The 18551-nt window shown below is 47.9% G+C and overlaps 1 protein-coding gene across 1 annotated transcript in view; it reads right to left on the reverse strand.

Moving 5' to 3' along the window:
• Positions 1-10026, reverse strand: part of DKK3 (dickkopf Wnt signaling pathway inhibitor 3) — a 28879-nt gene extending 18853 nt beyond the window's left edge. The window contains exons 1-4 of the mRNA XM_075567117.1: positions 9894-10026; positions 8987-9268; positions 7101-7214; positions 4658-4738 (exon numbers count right to left, since the gene is read on the reverse strand). Coding sequence (XP_075423232.1) covers positions 4658-4738; positions 7101-7214; positions 8987-9211 — 420 coding nt within the window. The 5' untranslated portion in view covers positions 9212-9268; positions 9894-10026. The remainder of the gene's footprint in view (positions 1-4657; positions 4739-7100; positions 7215-8986; positions 9269-9893) is intronic.
• Between the last annotated feature and the right edge of the window lie 8525 nt (positions 10027-18551).

Genomic DNA, 18551 nt, shown 5'->3' on the forward strand with positions numbered 1-18551 from the left:
GTCCAGTGTCGGAGCGGATGCGGCGAAGGGTCCCTTGGCGCCCAGACGCGGGCACCGGCTTGATCGCGGCAAAACCGCCGTGACCAAATGTCTGATTCCGCAGTAAAATGTGGTGGTTATCAGCTTAATAAGAGGTACCTGATAAAAGGAGAGCATCACTCCCCTGTGTTATATACAAGCGATTCTGCCCCCCCACACCCCCTCCCCCCCAAAAAAAACAGGACACGATAAAAGCACTTTTCGCTGCTGCTGGAAAAACCGCAATTGATGCGAGTGATACAAATGAGCCCAGATATACCACGTTTACAAAATAAGTACAGCAGGAAACACAATGAACATGGATAAAGGATATCAACATCAAAAGGAAAAAGACAGCACGTAAGTCAGAAGAAGCCTGCGGTCCATAAAAACCTGTCATCACCTAGGCAGGTCAGCGGGGGATTGCATGCACTAGCTGCCTTTCTAGAGTCAAGGCTTTTGCAATAGATCGCCCTGTAAATCTGCTTTTACCTGGGGTGAAATCGAAAGAAAGGATGTATATTTAGAGGAGCTAGACTAGTTCTGAAGCATGTTCTAGGAGTTCTAAGAACATGCACAGTACCCTCTTCAAAGCAGCAGTCCAAGCTGTCGGTTTCCTCCCTCCTTTAATATGTAAATCAATACAAATCTGCACAATGATAAGTCATTAGCTAAATTGCCAATCGATCGGCAAATATTCGGCTCTGGGGTTCACTAAATGGCTGCAGAGGAGTAGTGACTCAGTATCTGTGACTTTAAAAATGGTTGCTATAGAAACAAAAAAGGCTTGTTACATTATAATATATTAAAATGTCATTGTTGTTTTAAAAAAAAAATGCTGCAAGCATTTTCTCATAGTACAGAACTGATTTATTATATATAAAAGAAAAAAAAACACATGCAGGATATTGCTTTAAGAATCCGAGCACAAAAATACTGTACGTCTATTGTTCTACACAAGGGTTGGCCAACTCCAGTCCTCAAGGGCCAGCAACAGGCCGGGTTTTAAGGATATCCCTGCTTCAGCACAGGTGGCTCAATCAGTTACTGAGCCACCTGTGCTGAAGCAGGGATATCCTTCAAACCGGACCTGTTCGTGGCCCTTGAGGACTGGAGTTGGCCACTCCTGTTCTAAAACAAGGATGCAACAGACGACAGAGAAGCCCAATGCTACATCCAACATGACAGAAATACACAGTACAATACTTATATATTCTCTTGAAAAGGGTCATTTAGTTTAACCCTTTGGCCAAAGCGTTGTAAGCTTGCGAGCCACGACAAGGCAGACACCCGTTCGCAAGTCCTAACACTACCAGATAAAATACTAATATACCTCTATTATTCTCATTTACCTCTATTAGGAGGGAGAAAGACCACATTGGATCTATATCCAGCAGAATGAAAGGACCTACTAACTTGGGAAGTGGGAAGGGGCGGGCTTAAAACCAGGGAAGAAGGAGCCACCAAGCCCCCAACAGCTGAAACAGCTGAGAATAGGTTAACAAAACACAAAACCCCAGCAAGCTCTTTTAGGGAACCCCTGAGCCCCCCTGAGTCTACAACAAGGATGGCAAGTAGATGATTTAACAACCCATTTGTTCAGGAGGTTAATTGCAAAATAAAAATGTAGTGTGTAGCAAACCAGATTGTCTGCTATCCTGGATCTATTAAATAGGAGAGCTCATGAACCAGCAAAGATAACATTGTTTAGCCAGGCTCATCTCATAACTTCACTGCATTACCAGCCAAAGCAAACATCTGGCCTTAACAGGTCGCTGTCCCGTCCTGCTACATAAGCCCCATTTTAACCCCACCACGGCAGCCGACAGAGTTCCCGGGGGCCCAGGACTAGTTACGATCGGAGGCCCCCCCCAACCCATGTCAGTGGTCTTGTGAGCCCCCCCCCCCATTTCACACCTCGCAAGCCCCCTTCATCATTTCCCCCCCTATTCCCATGTATTTTTCTCTCCCCATCTCACTCTAACCCCCTCTTTTCCTCACTCCCTTTCTTACACCTTCTCTTTCCCCCCCCTCCATCAATTACCCCACTCACTCAATCCAGTTTCCTCAATCCCCCCCATCTCACTCATTCCCTCCCCCCACCCCAGCCACACACACAATCCCAGCCACAATAATTACCCCCCAAATACAAATCCCGACCACCTCTCAAATACATACAACCCCCCCAAATACATACAATCCCCCCCCCACCTCCCGCCAAGATACATACAACCCCCCATATATAAAAACCACTACCCCCCAAATACATACAACCTCCCCTAAATACATACAGCCTCCCCCCAAATACATACACAAAAAGACCTACAAACTTACCTACTTTGGGGATGGTCTTAGGCATCTGGTGCCCCGGCTCCCCCCAGCTGCAGGCCTCCCTCACTGACACTCTCACTGTCCCATGCCCAGCCTCTGACGTCGGTGCACGTTGATGTCAGAGGCTCGGCGTGGGACAGTGTTAGTGTCAGCTACGGAGAGATGGAGCCCGATGGCAACGAGAGGACCGACAGCCGGGCAAAGAAGTTGCGCCTGCCAAAGGTCGGGCCCAACTTCCAGCACCGGCCACAGCCACCGGGCCCAGGACACGCCCTGGCCCTCCCCCCCTGTCTGCGGCCCTGAACCCCACCAGTGGCGTTTAGTCCATATGCTGTGAAGCTGTCCTCTCCTTTTACAGTAAGCTTCAAGCCCATTACAAGTGATTGGGGCTAAAAGCTTCCTTAGCAAGGGAATGACGACTGCAGAGCACATTGAATAAGGGCCTGTTTGTCTTGATAGGTACAGACCGCTGATCCCACAAGCTTTTTTCCTTTATGACAAGGATGACAACATTGCTGTACAAAATTGGCCGTGCAGCATGGAACAGAGGCCAAGATATGCAACAGAGAAACCAAGTATTCTCATCCACGGTAAAACCACACTACTGCTTTGGAATGTGGTGGCTGGGATGTGCTGCTGTGGGACCACGGAAATCCCCCTTGCATAGCTGTAGCTTATTATGCTACATTTACTGGTTCAGACTGCGGGGCACATTCAGAAAGGAGAAAATGGTGCAATTCTGGGGCCAACATCCTGCCCCACATGTTTCAAGTGGGAAAAAAGGAAATCAATACAAAATTATTTTTGATACATTTGGGGCTGTGTGCCTCGACAATTGTATCACTTTTGCTGAAACACAGCCCCCCCAAGTGTTCACTGCAGAAGCTTTGCACCCTACGTCATGCATATGTTCATACATGGGTGCATTTGTGGAGCCTCGATACTAGAGTTGGGCGAATTCTCCACCTAAATGCGACGTGGATTGGCCAGTTCCTTTAGTTCGTGGATTAGTCTCGAAAAAACAGATTCTGTAATTTCCCCCTATTATTGAAAATCTGGCCAACGAATGCAGAATCCAAATCCGATAAACAGAACCCGACAAAATCCGCCGGCGGACTCGATATAAACACGGTCCGTAGATCGGATTTACCTTAAATCCCACGTCTGATGCTTTCAAATCCAAGCGGGTTAAAAGTTGCCGAAAGCCAACTTTGGATTTCAGCGCGTTGATTGGATGCAGACAGGTTCATCCATCTCCACTTGATATCTACAGCTGCCACTGCCGGTTGTAGACGGCTTGCCTTGAGAATTCTGCAATAAATCCCATCCAATGCTGCGAAATTTCTGCGGCCAGACTACTGGTCCATCGGATAAACACAGCGGGGGTCCTTGCTTTTGAATGGGGCTCACGCTGTGTGAATCCTACCTGGCTGTGAATCCCATTCAAATGCAGGGACCCCGGCTATGTTAATCCGATGGGCCAATTACAGCTTGCTGTGGACCATCTCACGAGTTACTGCGAGATGGTCACAGATTTTCCTTGGCAAGCAGTCTACAACCGGCAGTTGCATCTGTACATACAGGCATACCCCGGTTTAAGTACACTCACTTTAAGTACACTCGCGAGTAAGTACATCTCGCTCAATAGGCAAATGGCAGCTCACGCATGCGCCAGTCAGCACGTCCTGAACAGCAATACCGGCTCCCTACCTGTACCGAAGCTGTGCGCTAGCGGGGAGACTATAGAGGCTGTTACAAATGCCTTATTTACATCAGTTCTGCACGTATATGACGATTGCAGTACAGTACATGCATTGATAAGTGGAAAAAAGGTAGTGCTTCACTTTAAGTACATTTTCGCTTTACATACATGCTCCGGTCCCATTGCGTACGTTAATGTGGGGTATGCCTGTATACTTTCATTCCACAGCCCTAATCACAATGAGTATTATTAGCCACCAAAGCTCTGACACTCCACTTAATCCTGACCTGTTCTGCAATGCTTCAGACACCTCCATCACTGACGTCATGGGCTAAAAAGTTAGGTGCTGACGTCATTAACCTGAAGGGAAGTGAAAATTCACCGTATACATGGAATATCAGCTTTGTGTCAAGAAAGAACCAACTAGACTTGAACTCGGTATATATTAGCTGAACTTTTAACTATACCGAAATAGGTTTCCATGCCCATTTTGCACTGGGATAAAGTGATGGATATTGTACATCTGGGGTTAAAAGGTCACACAGGTCTGTATTGTTGTGCTGATATAATAAAGGGGGAATAAAAAATAAAAAAAAAGAGACTTACACGACTCTTTTTGTCCTGGCTTTTTACAGATGTAATTACAGTCTCTGAATACATGGTGGCTCCTGTTATGTTATCGGTTTCCTGCATTGGGAGAATAGACATCATGGTTATGACATATGCCAATGTATTTGTAACATGACCTTCTCAGCACACAAACCTCTCTCCTTACACACTATAGAAATAGGTAATGAAATATGTAATCAAGCACGAGTATTTCGGAACCCTTAAGGCCCTTATTCAACAGGTTGTAACGCAGTTCCCCAGTGAAGCTCCATTCAAACAAATGGGACCAAAACCTTCTCCAACACAGGGAATTGGCTTCTCACCATATTACAGGGGCCTTAATGCTAAATGCATTAAACAGAATTCATTCACCTGTGGTCTTTAAGGTTAAAAAAAAAAAAAAAAGTATGCAAGTCAGAAGATAACTTAGAACACTCTGCAACAACAGTACAGCAATTAGTAAGGCAGAGTTTAGGGTGTATGCTGCGGCTGCGGGCTCCTGTGCGCGCCCCCACTGCAGCCCAGCGATCTGTGTTCAGGCTGCAGGAGTCGAATTGCGGCTTTTGGGGACGTGGCCAACGTGTCACGGAGCTGGTTCGCTGAACCAGCTCACGTGACGCGACTGTCGCCCCCCCAAATTTTTTTTCCGGATGTAGCAGCAAAATGTAGCAGCGACAACGCTGTACTTTGCCGCCATAAGAAATTGCAACCAGACATGGTTCATTGAAAACAATGTCATTGTTCCGATCGTGCGCGCGCAGGTCGTGTAGTAAGCACCCTGAACTCAGTATAAGTGTGCCACAGATAAAGCTCACCTGATGTTCAGGGGCCAGAGAGCAATATAAAAACAGACAGGGCAATGGAACACTTTTGCGGCAAACACACGCTTTATAAGCCTCTCTGGCAGCATAAGGGTTCAGCGTGGCCCCTAACCATGAAATGATTTCAACTAAAACATGATCAATGTTCAAGATTTTTTTTTTTTTATCAAATCCCTTTTCTAAACTACAGGTGTAGCCAGACATACTGTTGAGTATTGCGCCAGGAAACCGCACATGGCGTGTGCCTGACAACTGCCTGCTCGCGGATTCACCGCGGCCAGACTAATGGCCCATCAGGATCAACACAGCGAGGGTTCCTGCTTCTGAATGGGTCTCCCGCTGTGTGAATCCTACCGGGCTGCATCAGTCTGGAAGAGCTGAGCAGTGAGAGCAGACATAATGAGTCACTCTCTCTGGGCACTTCTAACTGGCGAATGCACGACTCTTATTTTATTTTAATAACATAGTATTGAGTCAGGGTTTCTCCAGAGCTGAACTGCATTAATTTCAGCCCCGGGGACCCCCTGCTTCCCGAGTTACAGGCCCCACTAAGCTAAGTAAGGGGTTATTGGTGTTTTAATGGTTTGGCATTGGCCCTTACATGTTCGTGCAGAAGAGGAGGACGCCTTCATCCTGGCAGGGGAAGTAAAACATGTATTACTTTCATTTGTTATGTATTTTACTGTTTTGAATGGGCAAAGGCGCCATATTTGGCTACTAGGGCATTTGCCCATTCCTTGTGGCAAGTGGCGGGGAGGTTTGTTGTGGGTAGAGGGTGTGGGTGAAGGGGCTAGTTTCCCAGGGGAGGGTGGTTAGGCCTCTCTTTTGCATAGTGGGAGGGGTTAAATCCTTCATTACCTTAGCAGTAGTAACAGCTATGGTAATGAAGAGGTTAACCTCTCCAGCAACCTTCCCGGTAGATCTAACTACCCATCCTGGAGCAACTACCCCCTTCACCCACCCCCTCTACCCCCAACAAACCAGGTACTTTGGCTTAATCCCTTCATTACTTGTAATGAAGGGGTCTGTAACTCGGAAAGCAGGGGGGCCCACCAGGCTGAAATTAATTGTGGTTCAGCTCCAGAGACCCCCTGCTTCAATACTATGTAAATAAAATAAAAAAAGCTGTGCGATCGCCTGTGAGATGTGCGCAGGAAGAGCGACTGATTCAGTCTCACTGCGCGTCTCTTACAGACTGATGCAGCCCGGTAGTATTCACACCGCTGGAATCCCATTCCGAAGCAGGGCGACCCCACCCCCCCCCCCCCCATGTGTTAATCCTGATGAGCCATTCCCCCTAGCTCTGCACTTTGCCATGGATGCACCATGTTTGATCCGCGGTTCACCAGCACGTGTTGCTGCAGGTTACAGAGAAAGCTGGCTACAGCTGTAGGTGATAAAAACAACATTTTAGCAGGCACAGCTCTGTCACTGCACCCTCGTGGGACAAAGATGCTCCGATGTTTTGCCACCCATTTTCAGCCCCGTTTTGCACTTTAAAGCCGAGGTTATCTGCGATAAGAAAGCAAGGCGCTGAATGTACAAAAATGGACGGATAGGAGACGTGCACTAGTAAAGCATCTTTTTACCGGTAGGGTTGCTGCACATTTTGTTCGTACCTTAACAATGTCCTGGTGAGTCTGGATGGTTTTATTTCCAATCGTGGTCTCGGTGACGGACTCGTTATGATAATTGGGAGCTGCTCGCGGCACTGCGACTTCCTCTGCCTCCATCTGCAGTGCCAACGTTCGGCAGTAAAAGGTACAAATCAGCAGTGCTTATTTTAAGCATTCCATTATAAAAGTCATTTGCCCAGATTATTAACCGTTTTGCTGTCAGAAAAGCCTGCAGCATATTGCATCCCCCCTTGTCTGGTAGCAAAGAGCGTCCTCACCATCGTTTAAAACAAAATCATACATATTTGCTACCATAAAGTTAATTTTCTGCGGGACACATTAAAGATGGCTGCCTTGATGAGGCTTTCCTTCTCTCCATTATGAATATCCTCATTTTTAGAGATTTAGAGACACTGGTCAGGTTACTTGGCAATTTAACTGGAAGCTCAACATGCCATAAGGAAAGACTGAAGAATTCTATGTCCGGCGTCTAAAGCGGTGCTTTGTCAGGGCTTAATATTCAGGAACAACGTACAGTATTATACTGGTAGGGTGCAGTAGGGTGCAGTAGGGTGCACTTGTCTTCCATAAGATTTCATGTGACCGTTGAAACCACTGAAGAGTCAAAACAGCTATAAGAGGAAATGAGTCTGAACAAAGCACAGTGTAGTAATAAGGGAAAAAGAAGGACTGTGAACAAACGGATAACAGAGGGAGAAGAGGCACGAGAAGGGAGAAAGAGCAAGGTGCTTTATAATACTGCTAATCTCTTGCTGTATGGGCAAACAGTAGTCTGCACAGATGTGAGCCCCAGTGACACTGCAGCTAAACTATGCAGACACTTAACCCCATTTGCTGGCTTTGTGATGTGCTGCAGTCATGTCTCTGCCAGCATTGGGTTTGAGTCAGTATGCAGAGACTGTAAGGCGGTATAATTATAAAACCTATACTCAGCAAAGGCTTGTAAGAGAGGTGGCTCTCTGCTTTGTCTAACCTTTGGGATACTTCTTAATGCACTCGGTTATATTTCACCCCAGTGAAAGGTATGGTGCAGAATTACTCTTTAAAAATAGGGCAAATCCACAAACAGACTTCTTTTGTTCCATCTGTTCTCGAATGTCAGAATGTATATAAGATCCTCAGGGGGCCTGCAGTTCATTAAAAGTTTAACTGGCGAGTCTGTGCTGCTTTTCTCAGTAGCACAGCAGATAATGGCATTCGATGTATAGATGAAGGCATATTTTATTGGCTGAAGGTTACGCCAGATGCCACATGGTCAAAAACATATTGAAACAATGCAACGTATTTAAGCAAAGCAGACTTGATTGTTAGCTAGTGGAAAAAAATATGTGGTAGTAAGAATGCTATGAAATATTACAGTTATGGAAAACTCCAACCCAGCATAACTCTTCCATGCTAATAATCCTGCTTTAAAATGAATTTTTCTTTTAGACATTTTGTTCTCCTGCTGAAACTCAAGACTATTTCACCCCTACTCATTGCTCTGAGTTAAACCCATCAAGATGCCAAGAAAACATATTCATCGCTTTGCTACAAATGGTCAGAATTGTGGCTGGTGGAAAACCATGAGCAAATGAGTTAAAAAATGTGACTGTTTCTAGCCTCACGTAGAAAGAACCAGAAATCGCATACTGCAAAAGAAGTGGCTTTGTAGTTTAATAGGGGGACTTGCAATGTATTTTCTGTGTGATAAGCAAGTCACTTGGACAATGTAGGCTAATGTCTATATCTTCCTACCACAGTATGACATAGTACATGTTGGTACCATACAAATAATTAATAATACAAAATATTACATCTGGTTAATTAACATCCCATCAAGATTTCTTTAGGAGAAGTGGCTGAATGTAATGTCCTCCAACGCTTACCTCTTTGACAGCATTCTGCAACTTGGACTGGGTGTCTTCCATCAGCTCCTCCACCTCCCTGAACATCTCATTTAAACTGGCCTCCTCATGGGTGAAACTAAACACAGGGTCCAGGGAAGCAGCTGCAGCCACCACCGCATCCTCACTCTCTAAGGACCTTCTGGTCGGAGAGGGATTCACAGATCCCAGGACCAAGGGCAGGATGAGAAGCATCAATCTGGACATGCTGGCATGTAGGATAGGCAGGAATCCCACTGGAAAAAGCAGGACCCAAGCAGCTAGCTATACACCGCAGAAAGAGGATGAACTAGTGAGAATCTGAGGACACCTCCCCCAAAGTCATGTTCAAGTCACTGATAAATGACAAGTGGATATGACGGCTGAAATGCCAGGGACATTCTACTTTACAGAAATAGCCAAGTAATGCAGATAGCATGGGGAGGCAGAAACTGATCCCAAATACAAATGATGCCGTTGCAAGAACCATGCTACTTAACATCAACATGCAGCATCAGCAATGGGGTTGACATTTGTTGGTGAGCATATAGTAATCTTATTTATATTTTAACCTAACCTGATCCACCAATAATCATAACTCGGTTAAATTAATTTAAATACAAAATATGATAAAATGCGATAAGCAGATGCCTGCAGGATTGAAGAGGCTAGGTAATTTAAAACAGCAGGCATCAATACAACCTATATATTCATCAGTGATCTACCATGATCTTAAATCATATGAATGTTCACCCTGGATGCACATCACATGCAACAGACATCACTTTTTGGCTGGTGATCTTTGCACTAGAGATTTCATGCACCCTCCCCTCTGAACGGGATGAAACAAAGGAGTTGGTTTTAAAAACAAAATATGAAATCCCAACCTCAGGATACAGATTGCACTGACCTGCAGGTGAGAAGATCCAGATAAATGTTTGCACAGGGCGAATGGATGAAGATAGACAATGCAGCTGGGTGTGTGTATGTGCGCAGGATCTGGCTGCAGCTCGCATACACCTCCCAGGCAAGGGATCACTCCTGGGAAATCTGCATACTCACAGACGATTGGCTGAGAACGCGGAAGTGCAGGAGGTCCTTAGAAGAGCACGTGTGGATACTGGGGGAGATCGAGTTGTGCAGAGGTGTGATGTGATCACTGAATGTGAGCCAGTCCTACCCTCCTCACATGACAGCTTGATTAAAGGTTCAGTGTTTGAATGATGCTCTTGTCCATTAAAATTATATTTTTAAAACACCAATATCTTATGTATGTAGTTTATGTGGGTCAGGGGCTTTCAAGCTATGTATCAACTTGCATCTACAACATACTGTAAATGTCTGTATGGTGAAACAATTTTATATATATATATGCAAATACATATATATATATATATATATACACACACACATACACACATACACACACATTCTACTACTTTTTGCAGCCTATGTATCAACTTGCATCTACAACATACTGTAAATGTCTGTATGGTGAAACAATTTTATATATATATATATATATATATATATATATATATATATATATATATATATATATATATATATATAAATATTCTGCTACCTCTGCTTTTGTGTATGTATTTATGTATATATATATATATATATATATATATATATATATATATATATATATATATATATATATATATGCAAATACATATATATATATACACACACACATACACACATACACACACACATTCTACTACTTTTTGCAGCCTTGTTTCCGAACATAGAGCTCATTGCAGTTTGTCCTGGGAGAGATTAGCTGGGATGGGGCTGTAATAAGAGAATCATTTGTTGTAATATTATATTCAAGATTACTTAACGAATTAGTATTATATACAGTCAATAACAACAGTTTTCACATTCTTTTTTGAGAACTCCTGCTAGCATTTTGCTGTTGTTTGAACCCAACCCTTGGCAAATAACCTTTTATACCTTTGTCAAAGTACAGGCAGTCCTCGTTTTACAACGGTTCGTTTTACAACGAATGGCTTATCCAACGCTATGCAATGCATACCTATGTTCATTTTTACAATGCCAAAACGGCTTATCCAACGCTCTTACGATGCTTTGCAAAGTTGTTTGTCTATATAATATATATATATATATTATATAATATTATATTATACTATATAATATATTATATTATTATATAATATATTATGTTATATTATATATATAATACACTATATAATTTGTGTGTGCTGCATATCTTATTGCCTGCGTAAAATATTTGGTGTATTTTAGTGTTAAAAATGCCTTCAGGAACGGAACCTCTCATTTAAACAGTGTTCCTATGGGAAAACGTGTTTCGCTTTAAGACGTTTCGCTATCCAACGCTATTTTGAGTAACGCATTGTGTCGGATAACCGAGGACTGCCTGTAGCTGTCTGTGGGTAGGATTACTGGCTATGCACTGCTTTAACCCAGGCTGTGCAGAAAAGCTGTGTAAGGCTACGCTTATAGTGCCGGCGACGACAGGCTCCGATCGCTGGAAAATCAAATTGAGATGACTTCCAGCGATCGCGACCAAGCCGTTGTGCCGCGCTTACTATAAGCGCACGTGTCCCACTGTAGGCACCCCCTACGGACTTCAAGTACCTGTGCGCCGTGGCCAGTACTATAAGTGCAGCCTAAGGCCACTCGTATAGTGCCCGCAACGGGCGACGCGCCGGGTGACGTCACCCGTTGCCGCTAGCGAAATGTATATTTCGCTTTGCGGCGGCGGCACGGGTGTACTGGCATTTGATTGGCTCAGGGGCTGTCACATGAGGCGACAGCCCTTGAAAAATCAAATATTGCCAGCTACAAAAATTCGCTCCGTCGCATTGTCGCCGTCGCGCTTGCTATAAGCGCATGTGGTGGCGGCGGCAATGCATTTGTTTTTGGGCGACGTCGTTGGAAAATCAAATAGAGATGACTTCCTGCGATCGCGACCAATCCGTCACGTCGCGCTTACTATAACCGCACGCGACAGCAGCAATGCATTTGTTTTGCCGTTGCGTCGCTGTCGCCAGCACTATAAGCGCAGCCTAATACTGCAGGCATAAGTTTATAGGACTCCATGTTAAAATGTACAAGAAGCAAAAGGTGACACTGTCCTCATTTGCATGGCATTACCCATAATCCCTGGTTGCAGTGGAAGCATTGTATGCTAACAGATAATGGGGGAAAGCAGGGTTGAAGACCTGTCTGAGACACGTGAATGTGCTCACAAGTGGTATTTTTATTCACTGTACATAGAAACACTGCCAAATGTACATATTTTGAGTGGCCAGTAAAAATGGCATCTAGCTACTTTTAATAGTCCGCATGTAAATACAGTACAAAACTATTGGCTTCTCAAAGGCTGAATTCATTAAGGGCCTTATTCTATATAGTCTGAAGCAGCCGTTATATTCAAATTAATAGTGATTTTTGGCTAAAAACATCCAGAACGGCCGCTTTTTACTATATACAGTAGAATTGCCCCCTAAATGGCCAATAAGTTATCCAGAAACTCAAAGTATATCCCTAAACTACTATTGTTTGCATTTAAAACGAGTGTTATTGTTTGGACAGTGTTATTAAAATGTATGTGTCAGTTACTATTGTTCTGTTATTTCTACTATATATTTCTCAAAGTGTTCTATGTGTCTGTGTCTGTATGTGTCTCCCTGTGTCCCTAGCGGCAATCACATTGGACCTTTGGCCTGTCACTCCGCCTCAGGCCAATGAGATGGCTCCCTTGGCCCGCCCGCCCCCGCACACCTCTCATTGGCCTGAGGCGGAGTGACGGGCCAAAGGTCACACACACACACACACACACTCACACACTCACATACTCACATACTCACACACCGGCGCTCTCACATCCCCACGGCTCTCTTTGCCCCCTGTCCTCCCCACCACCCCCACACACACACAGAGCACGCACTGTGCGGCTCTCCCCTCACATAGGCCGCTTCCCGTCCACCAGGGCGCTCCTCCGGCTGTCTCCGCCTCTCCCCGCGAAAGGCACAGCACCTCTTCACCGGACCATCTCAGCCTCTCTGCTGAGGAGCCCGAGGTGGAAGAGGAGGGCGGCCGGTACCCGTAGGAAGAGGAGCGCGGCTCTCACATCCCCACGGCTCTCTTTGCCCCCTTTCCCCCCCCCCCCCACACACACGCACACAGAGCACGCACTGTGCGGTTCTCCCCTCACATAGGCCGCTCCCCGTCCCCGAGGGCGCTCCTCCGGCTGTCTCCGCCTCTCCCCGCGAAAGGCACAGCACCTCCTCACCAGAGCGTCTCAGCCTCTCCGCTGAGGAGCCCGAGGTGGAAGAGGAGGGCGGCCGGTACCCGTAGGAAGAGGAGCGCGACCGTGTGCAAGGTGAGTAAACGCAGGGGAATGGGTTATTTAACGCGTCCCTGACTCACCCTGCCCTTTGCCCCCCCTACCCTCCCTACCCTCCCTGCCACCCTGCCCTTTGCCCCCCCTGCCCTTTGCCCCCTGCCCTCCCTCCCCCTGCCCTTTGCCCCCTGCCCTCCCTCACCGTGCCCTTTCCCCCTGCCCTTTGCCCCCTGCCCTCCCTCCCCCTGCCCTTTGCCCCCTGCCCTCCCTCCCCCTGCAATTTTTCCCCTTCCCTACCATGCCCCCTGCCCTTCCACACCCGGGCAACGCCGGGTATATCAGCTAGTATTAAATGTAATGCAAAATCTTCAAAAAGAATACATAAAATTCACATCATCTATTTACTCATGGATACAGCATTGCGCCATGGCCCTATGGGAAGCAAGTAACGCCGTTTCATACTGTTTTATATGTAAACATTGTATGCAGCACAAAAAAAAGACACTTCTGTCTGTGATAATTGGGGTAGATTTGGCTGATTCCAAATAAAGGTTACGACCACCATTACCCCTACCTGTCAATAATATGATGTATTTATCTACGTATGTACAGTTTATGGTACCAGTCATATATCCACGTACTGTGTCCACATTGGGTGATATTATATTCTCTAGCCTGGTTCCAGCGCTTCGTGAACCAGGGGTTAATTGTAGGTTGAATGTTTAAAGGTGTGGTCCTTTGTGGATACAGGATGGATATACCAGTATCCAGCCTCAACACAAAGGAGATCCTGGGTAAAATAAGGTGAGTGGCTTAGGACATTCTCGAGCGAGGTCGGGCTGTGGACTCAATTGTGGGGAAAGTGACCCCCCGCAGGGGGACCATTGTCCGGCCCAGCCTCAGAGTCGCCTATCCCTTTGGGTGTTATTAAGAGGCCAGGGGAATCGTTCCCGAGACTGCGTCCTGTAGGCGTGATTCCCATTGGTCCGTTCAAAGGCCACCCCTGTTGGATGTCCTGGTAATCCGATAACCTCCCTCACTCAGGATTGGTCCAATCTCACTCGCCGATTGACTCTGAAGACGATCTGTTCTGTAATTGGTCAGGCCTCCGTCCTGTTGGTGGATGGAGACCAGTGATGGATTTACAAAACTGGCATGAAGGGCTAACCAGGCCACGAAGTCGGTGTGCGAGTCCTGGGATCCCTTGTGCAGAGCACGAAACTGGGTCGGAGTCAGCAGATGGGAACTGAGGAGACCTAGTGCAGGGGTCTGGGGCATCCGGTGTTGCTGCGGTCTGTGTGTGCAGCATTGGCCAAAGGTGTTTGGACTGAAGATATGGCAGGGAATTTAAAACTGCTAGCCAGCGGAGAGCAAGGCAGTGCTGCCCATACTACAGAGGACAGCAGCGCAAGTTGGGCACACGTATCGGGGTAAGCTTCCGGGCGGAGGTCCCCACACCTAGGACTTTGTTCCCCCAGTTCCCCCAGTTGGATGAGTGTGTGTGTTTTATGTACTGGATGTTTGTGGAAACTTTTTTTTTTTTTACAATAAATTCACTTTTGTTCAACTTTGTAGTTCTGCCTAGTGTACTGATCCCTGGTGTAAATTGTCCTGGTCTCCCGTGACAGGCATTTTTCTGGTGGCAGTGGCGGGATTGCTAGTCTCACCACCGATATGTGAGGATTCGCCGTTCTGGCGGTTCTGTCCCCTTAACTCTTACTCGCTCATCTGGTTCCTGTAGCACTCAAGAGAGGCAAGAGAGGTGGCACTCAAGAGAGGTGGTATTTACACGCGGCGCGCGGGCATTGCGCGGGTTCCGTCGGTCTGTTCTGTTCCTGGACCCAGGGCGCGCTCCCGGTCCTCTGGCATTGACGTGCGACGCATACGCAGACGCGGTCTGCCCTTCGGTCTGCGGTCCCTGCCTCTTGCCCCCGCCCTGACGTCAGAGATACACGGCGCAACAGTACTCCACGCTCCTCCTCTGTCCCTGCGGGTCCCGCCTCCGGTCTCCACCCCCGCACTGGCGAGGGTGTCATGGCGCGCACTGATTGCGCGCGACCGGGTCGCCAGCACTATGACGTGGTCTCAATCGGCTGTGTAACAGGACGCACCTGCGCGATCCAGCAGCCTATCAGGAACTGCAGTTCTATTTTCTGGATGCCTCCCATTGGTGGGAGGTCCTTTAAATATGCTCTCTGCACTGTCATACCTCGCCGAGCATAACTTCTGTGTGTGACGCTTACCCTCGCTACTCAGTGCCTCTCTGCCTTACCTTGCCTGGAACCTTGGACCTTGTGATATTCTCCTGCGCTGACCTTGGCTTTGGATACGACGACTCTACTCTCTCCTGCACTGACTCTGGCATTGGAATACGACAACGCTGCTCTCTCCTGCACTGTCCCTGGCTTTGGCTCTACGACAACTCTACTCTCTCCAATCCTGACTCCGGCTACGTACCCCAACGATCCGCTACTCTACACTCCTAGACCTGGCAAGTATGACATTTACGCTGTCTTCTGTTACCCTGATCCAGCCTGCAAGATTACCCTACACTCTAGACGCGCCCTCGCGGTTGTGGTCAGCGTTCTGTACCAATCCCTACCTCAGCCCCGCGGTCGCGCCTCATTTGTGGTGAGCTACGCGTTACACGATATTCTTCCCAGAATATCTGTCCTGAGTACGGTCTCAATTTTGAAGACCACAGAACTCAGAGTTATAAACGCTCCAGTGCTCGGACACAAACCCCTTACTATTCCCTGTAGTTTATTCGACATACGAACGAGACTACAAGGATGTTGGCCAAGTATTGGTCCTGGACCAAGGACCGTATCGCTCTCCGATGTGAGGAGTGTGAAAGTACCATGACAAGAAACAGTTGGTCGCCGTGCTGGTGGTCTACGAGGCCAGGCGCTCAGTTGGGGCTGAGGCGCTGGGCAGCTACCCGAGGAGGAGTGGGTCAAATATCTGGTCCCGCAGCTGCGCGTTAATGCAGTCTTGGTGCACCAAGAGATAGACCAGGAGGATGCGATGGACTACCCAGTTGTAATAGAGGTTCTCTTGGCCAGATATACCATTGCACCAGAGATACACACAGGGCCTAATTTAGAGCTCTGAAAAGAGGGTCTCAGGACACGCACCTCAAATTTATGTCCTGGCTGGATCACCAGTCTAAACAGTGGATCGCTGGGTGTGAGGTGACCACGTTTAAGACCCTCCACGACTTGCTGGTCAAGGAGCAGTTCATGTTGAAATGCTTGCCCGAGGTGCGGGACTGGATCACCGACCGCAAGCCGTCCAGTGACCACTGGCCCCAGCTTCTGGGAAGGCCCCTGGTGTCCCTTACCCCCACAATGCCTTTCTGCCCTCAACATTCCGATTCCCCCCGAACCAGAACAATCCCCTGGGGGCTAGCCACAGCGCCTACCAGCACCCGGCTATTGCCCACCGAGTGGGCATGAACTGCAATGTTTCGTGTGTAACCAGATGGGGCACCTGAATAGCGACTGCCTCCCCAGGTTGCAGGCGCCGGGCAACGTTCCCCAGCAGCCCTGGCCATCACCTGGATAGGCAGCCTGGATCACCCAGCACCATCCCCTCTGTTACCAATGCCGATCGCAGAGACACAAGCAACCAACCCCCTTCTCCCTGCTGGAGCAGCACCCCAGGTTGCCACGGCTAGTCTTGGTCCCCCAAACGTCCGGATAAAGCACATCCGACCGGTGACCATTGGGGACTGGATGACCAGTATGCTTGACTTCAGCGATGCTGTCACTCTGGTTTGACCTGATGTGGTCGGGCCAGAGAGGATGAAGGTGACCTTGGCGGATGAGGGCAGCAAATCCCTCCAGGTATCCTGCATTTACCTGGACTGAGGCACTGGCTAAGGCAACTGCGATGTCGGCCTTTTGCCCGGCTTAGATGTCACAGTGTTGTTGGGCAACGACTAGGGTCGGCTCCGATGCAGCTACGAGGAGGATGATCTCATAGCTGTAGCCGTGATCATTCGAAGCCAGTGTCGCCAGGATCCCGACCCAGCATCAGGTTTCGTTCAGACTCCCAACCCTGAATCCATCGCTCCGTGGACGTTCCGGAGGAGGTTGACCAGGTAAGACGAGCTGAGCCAGACTTAACGGTGACTGATCTCCCAGACTGTGTGACTTGGGCCAGCGGGCCGGACCAGAGTCAGGCATTCTGTGATGCCGTGCAGACAGACTTGAGCTTGGAGGGCACGAGGCAGCATGCTGCTGAACTGTCCTCTGAGCCCGGATCTGAGTGGAATCCTGTGGCGCCATGAACTCTTATACCGGAAACAAGCCCCGGCAACTCCGGACAGACCATAGACAACCAAATTTCAGTTGGTGGTATCCAGTATTTACCGGGCACAGTTGATGTGATTAGCGCCCAGAATCCCACCAGAGGGGCACCAGGTAGTTACTCGTATGAGAGCCAGGATGAACCAGAATTTTTACTGGCCGGGGATATCACGGGAAGCATCAGCATTGTGCCGCACCTGTGATACCTGCCAGGGAGTAGGCCGGCAAGGCGATCGGATGAAGACCCTCCGGAGGCCACGACCGGTGATCGGGGAACACTTCCAGTGAGTGGCGGTGGACATCATCAGGCCCCTGATGATCCCCAGTAGGTTGGGGAAAAGGTATATTTTAACGGTCGTGGACTTTGCGACAAAGTACCCGGAGGCGGTTGCTCTTTCCTCGATTGACACCCAGAGGGTGACGGAGGCGCTGATAATTATTTTTACTAGGGTAGATTTCCCTAGTGAGATTCTGACTGACCAGGGAGCACAGTTCATGAATGAGCTGCTCCAAAGTGTCGGGTGACCTCTCTCCACACTGCCCCCTACCATCCTGAAACCAATGGGCAGTGTGAGCGGTTCAATGGCACCCTGAAACAAATGCTGCGGCAATTTGTGGAGGCCAAAGGTGGAGACTGGGAAGCACACCTGCAGTACCTACTGTTCACATACAGGGAGGTACTGCAGGGGTCTACCAGCCTCTCACCTTTCAAGCTTCTATATGGGTGACAGGTCCATGGACCACTCAACCTGTTCCAGGAAGGATGGGAGGGGGAGACTACCACAACGGATGTGACTGTGTTCCAGTATGTGGTGGAGCTCAGGGATTTATTGGCCGATCTGATGTGGTTAGCGCAGGCTTCAAGGAAGCTCAGACCAGACAGAAGCGTTGGTATGATAGAAATGCCTGTAGT

Source organism: Ascaphus truei, chromosome 12 (assembly GCF_040206685.1).
Source record: "Ascaphus truei isolate aAscTru1 chromosome 12, aAscTru1.hap1, whole genome shotgun sequence".
Classification (NCBI taxonomy): domain Eukaryota; kingdom Metazoa; phylum Chordata; class Amphibia; order Anura; family Ascaphidae; genus Ascaphus; species Ascaphus truei.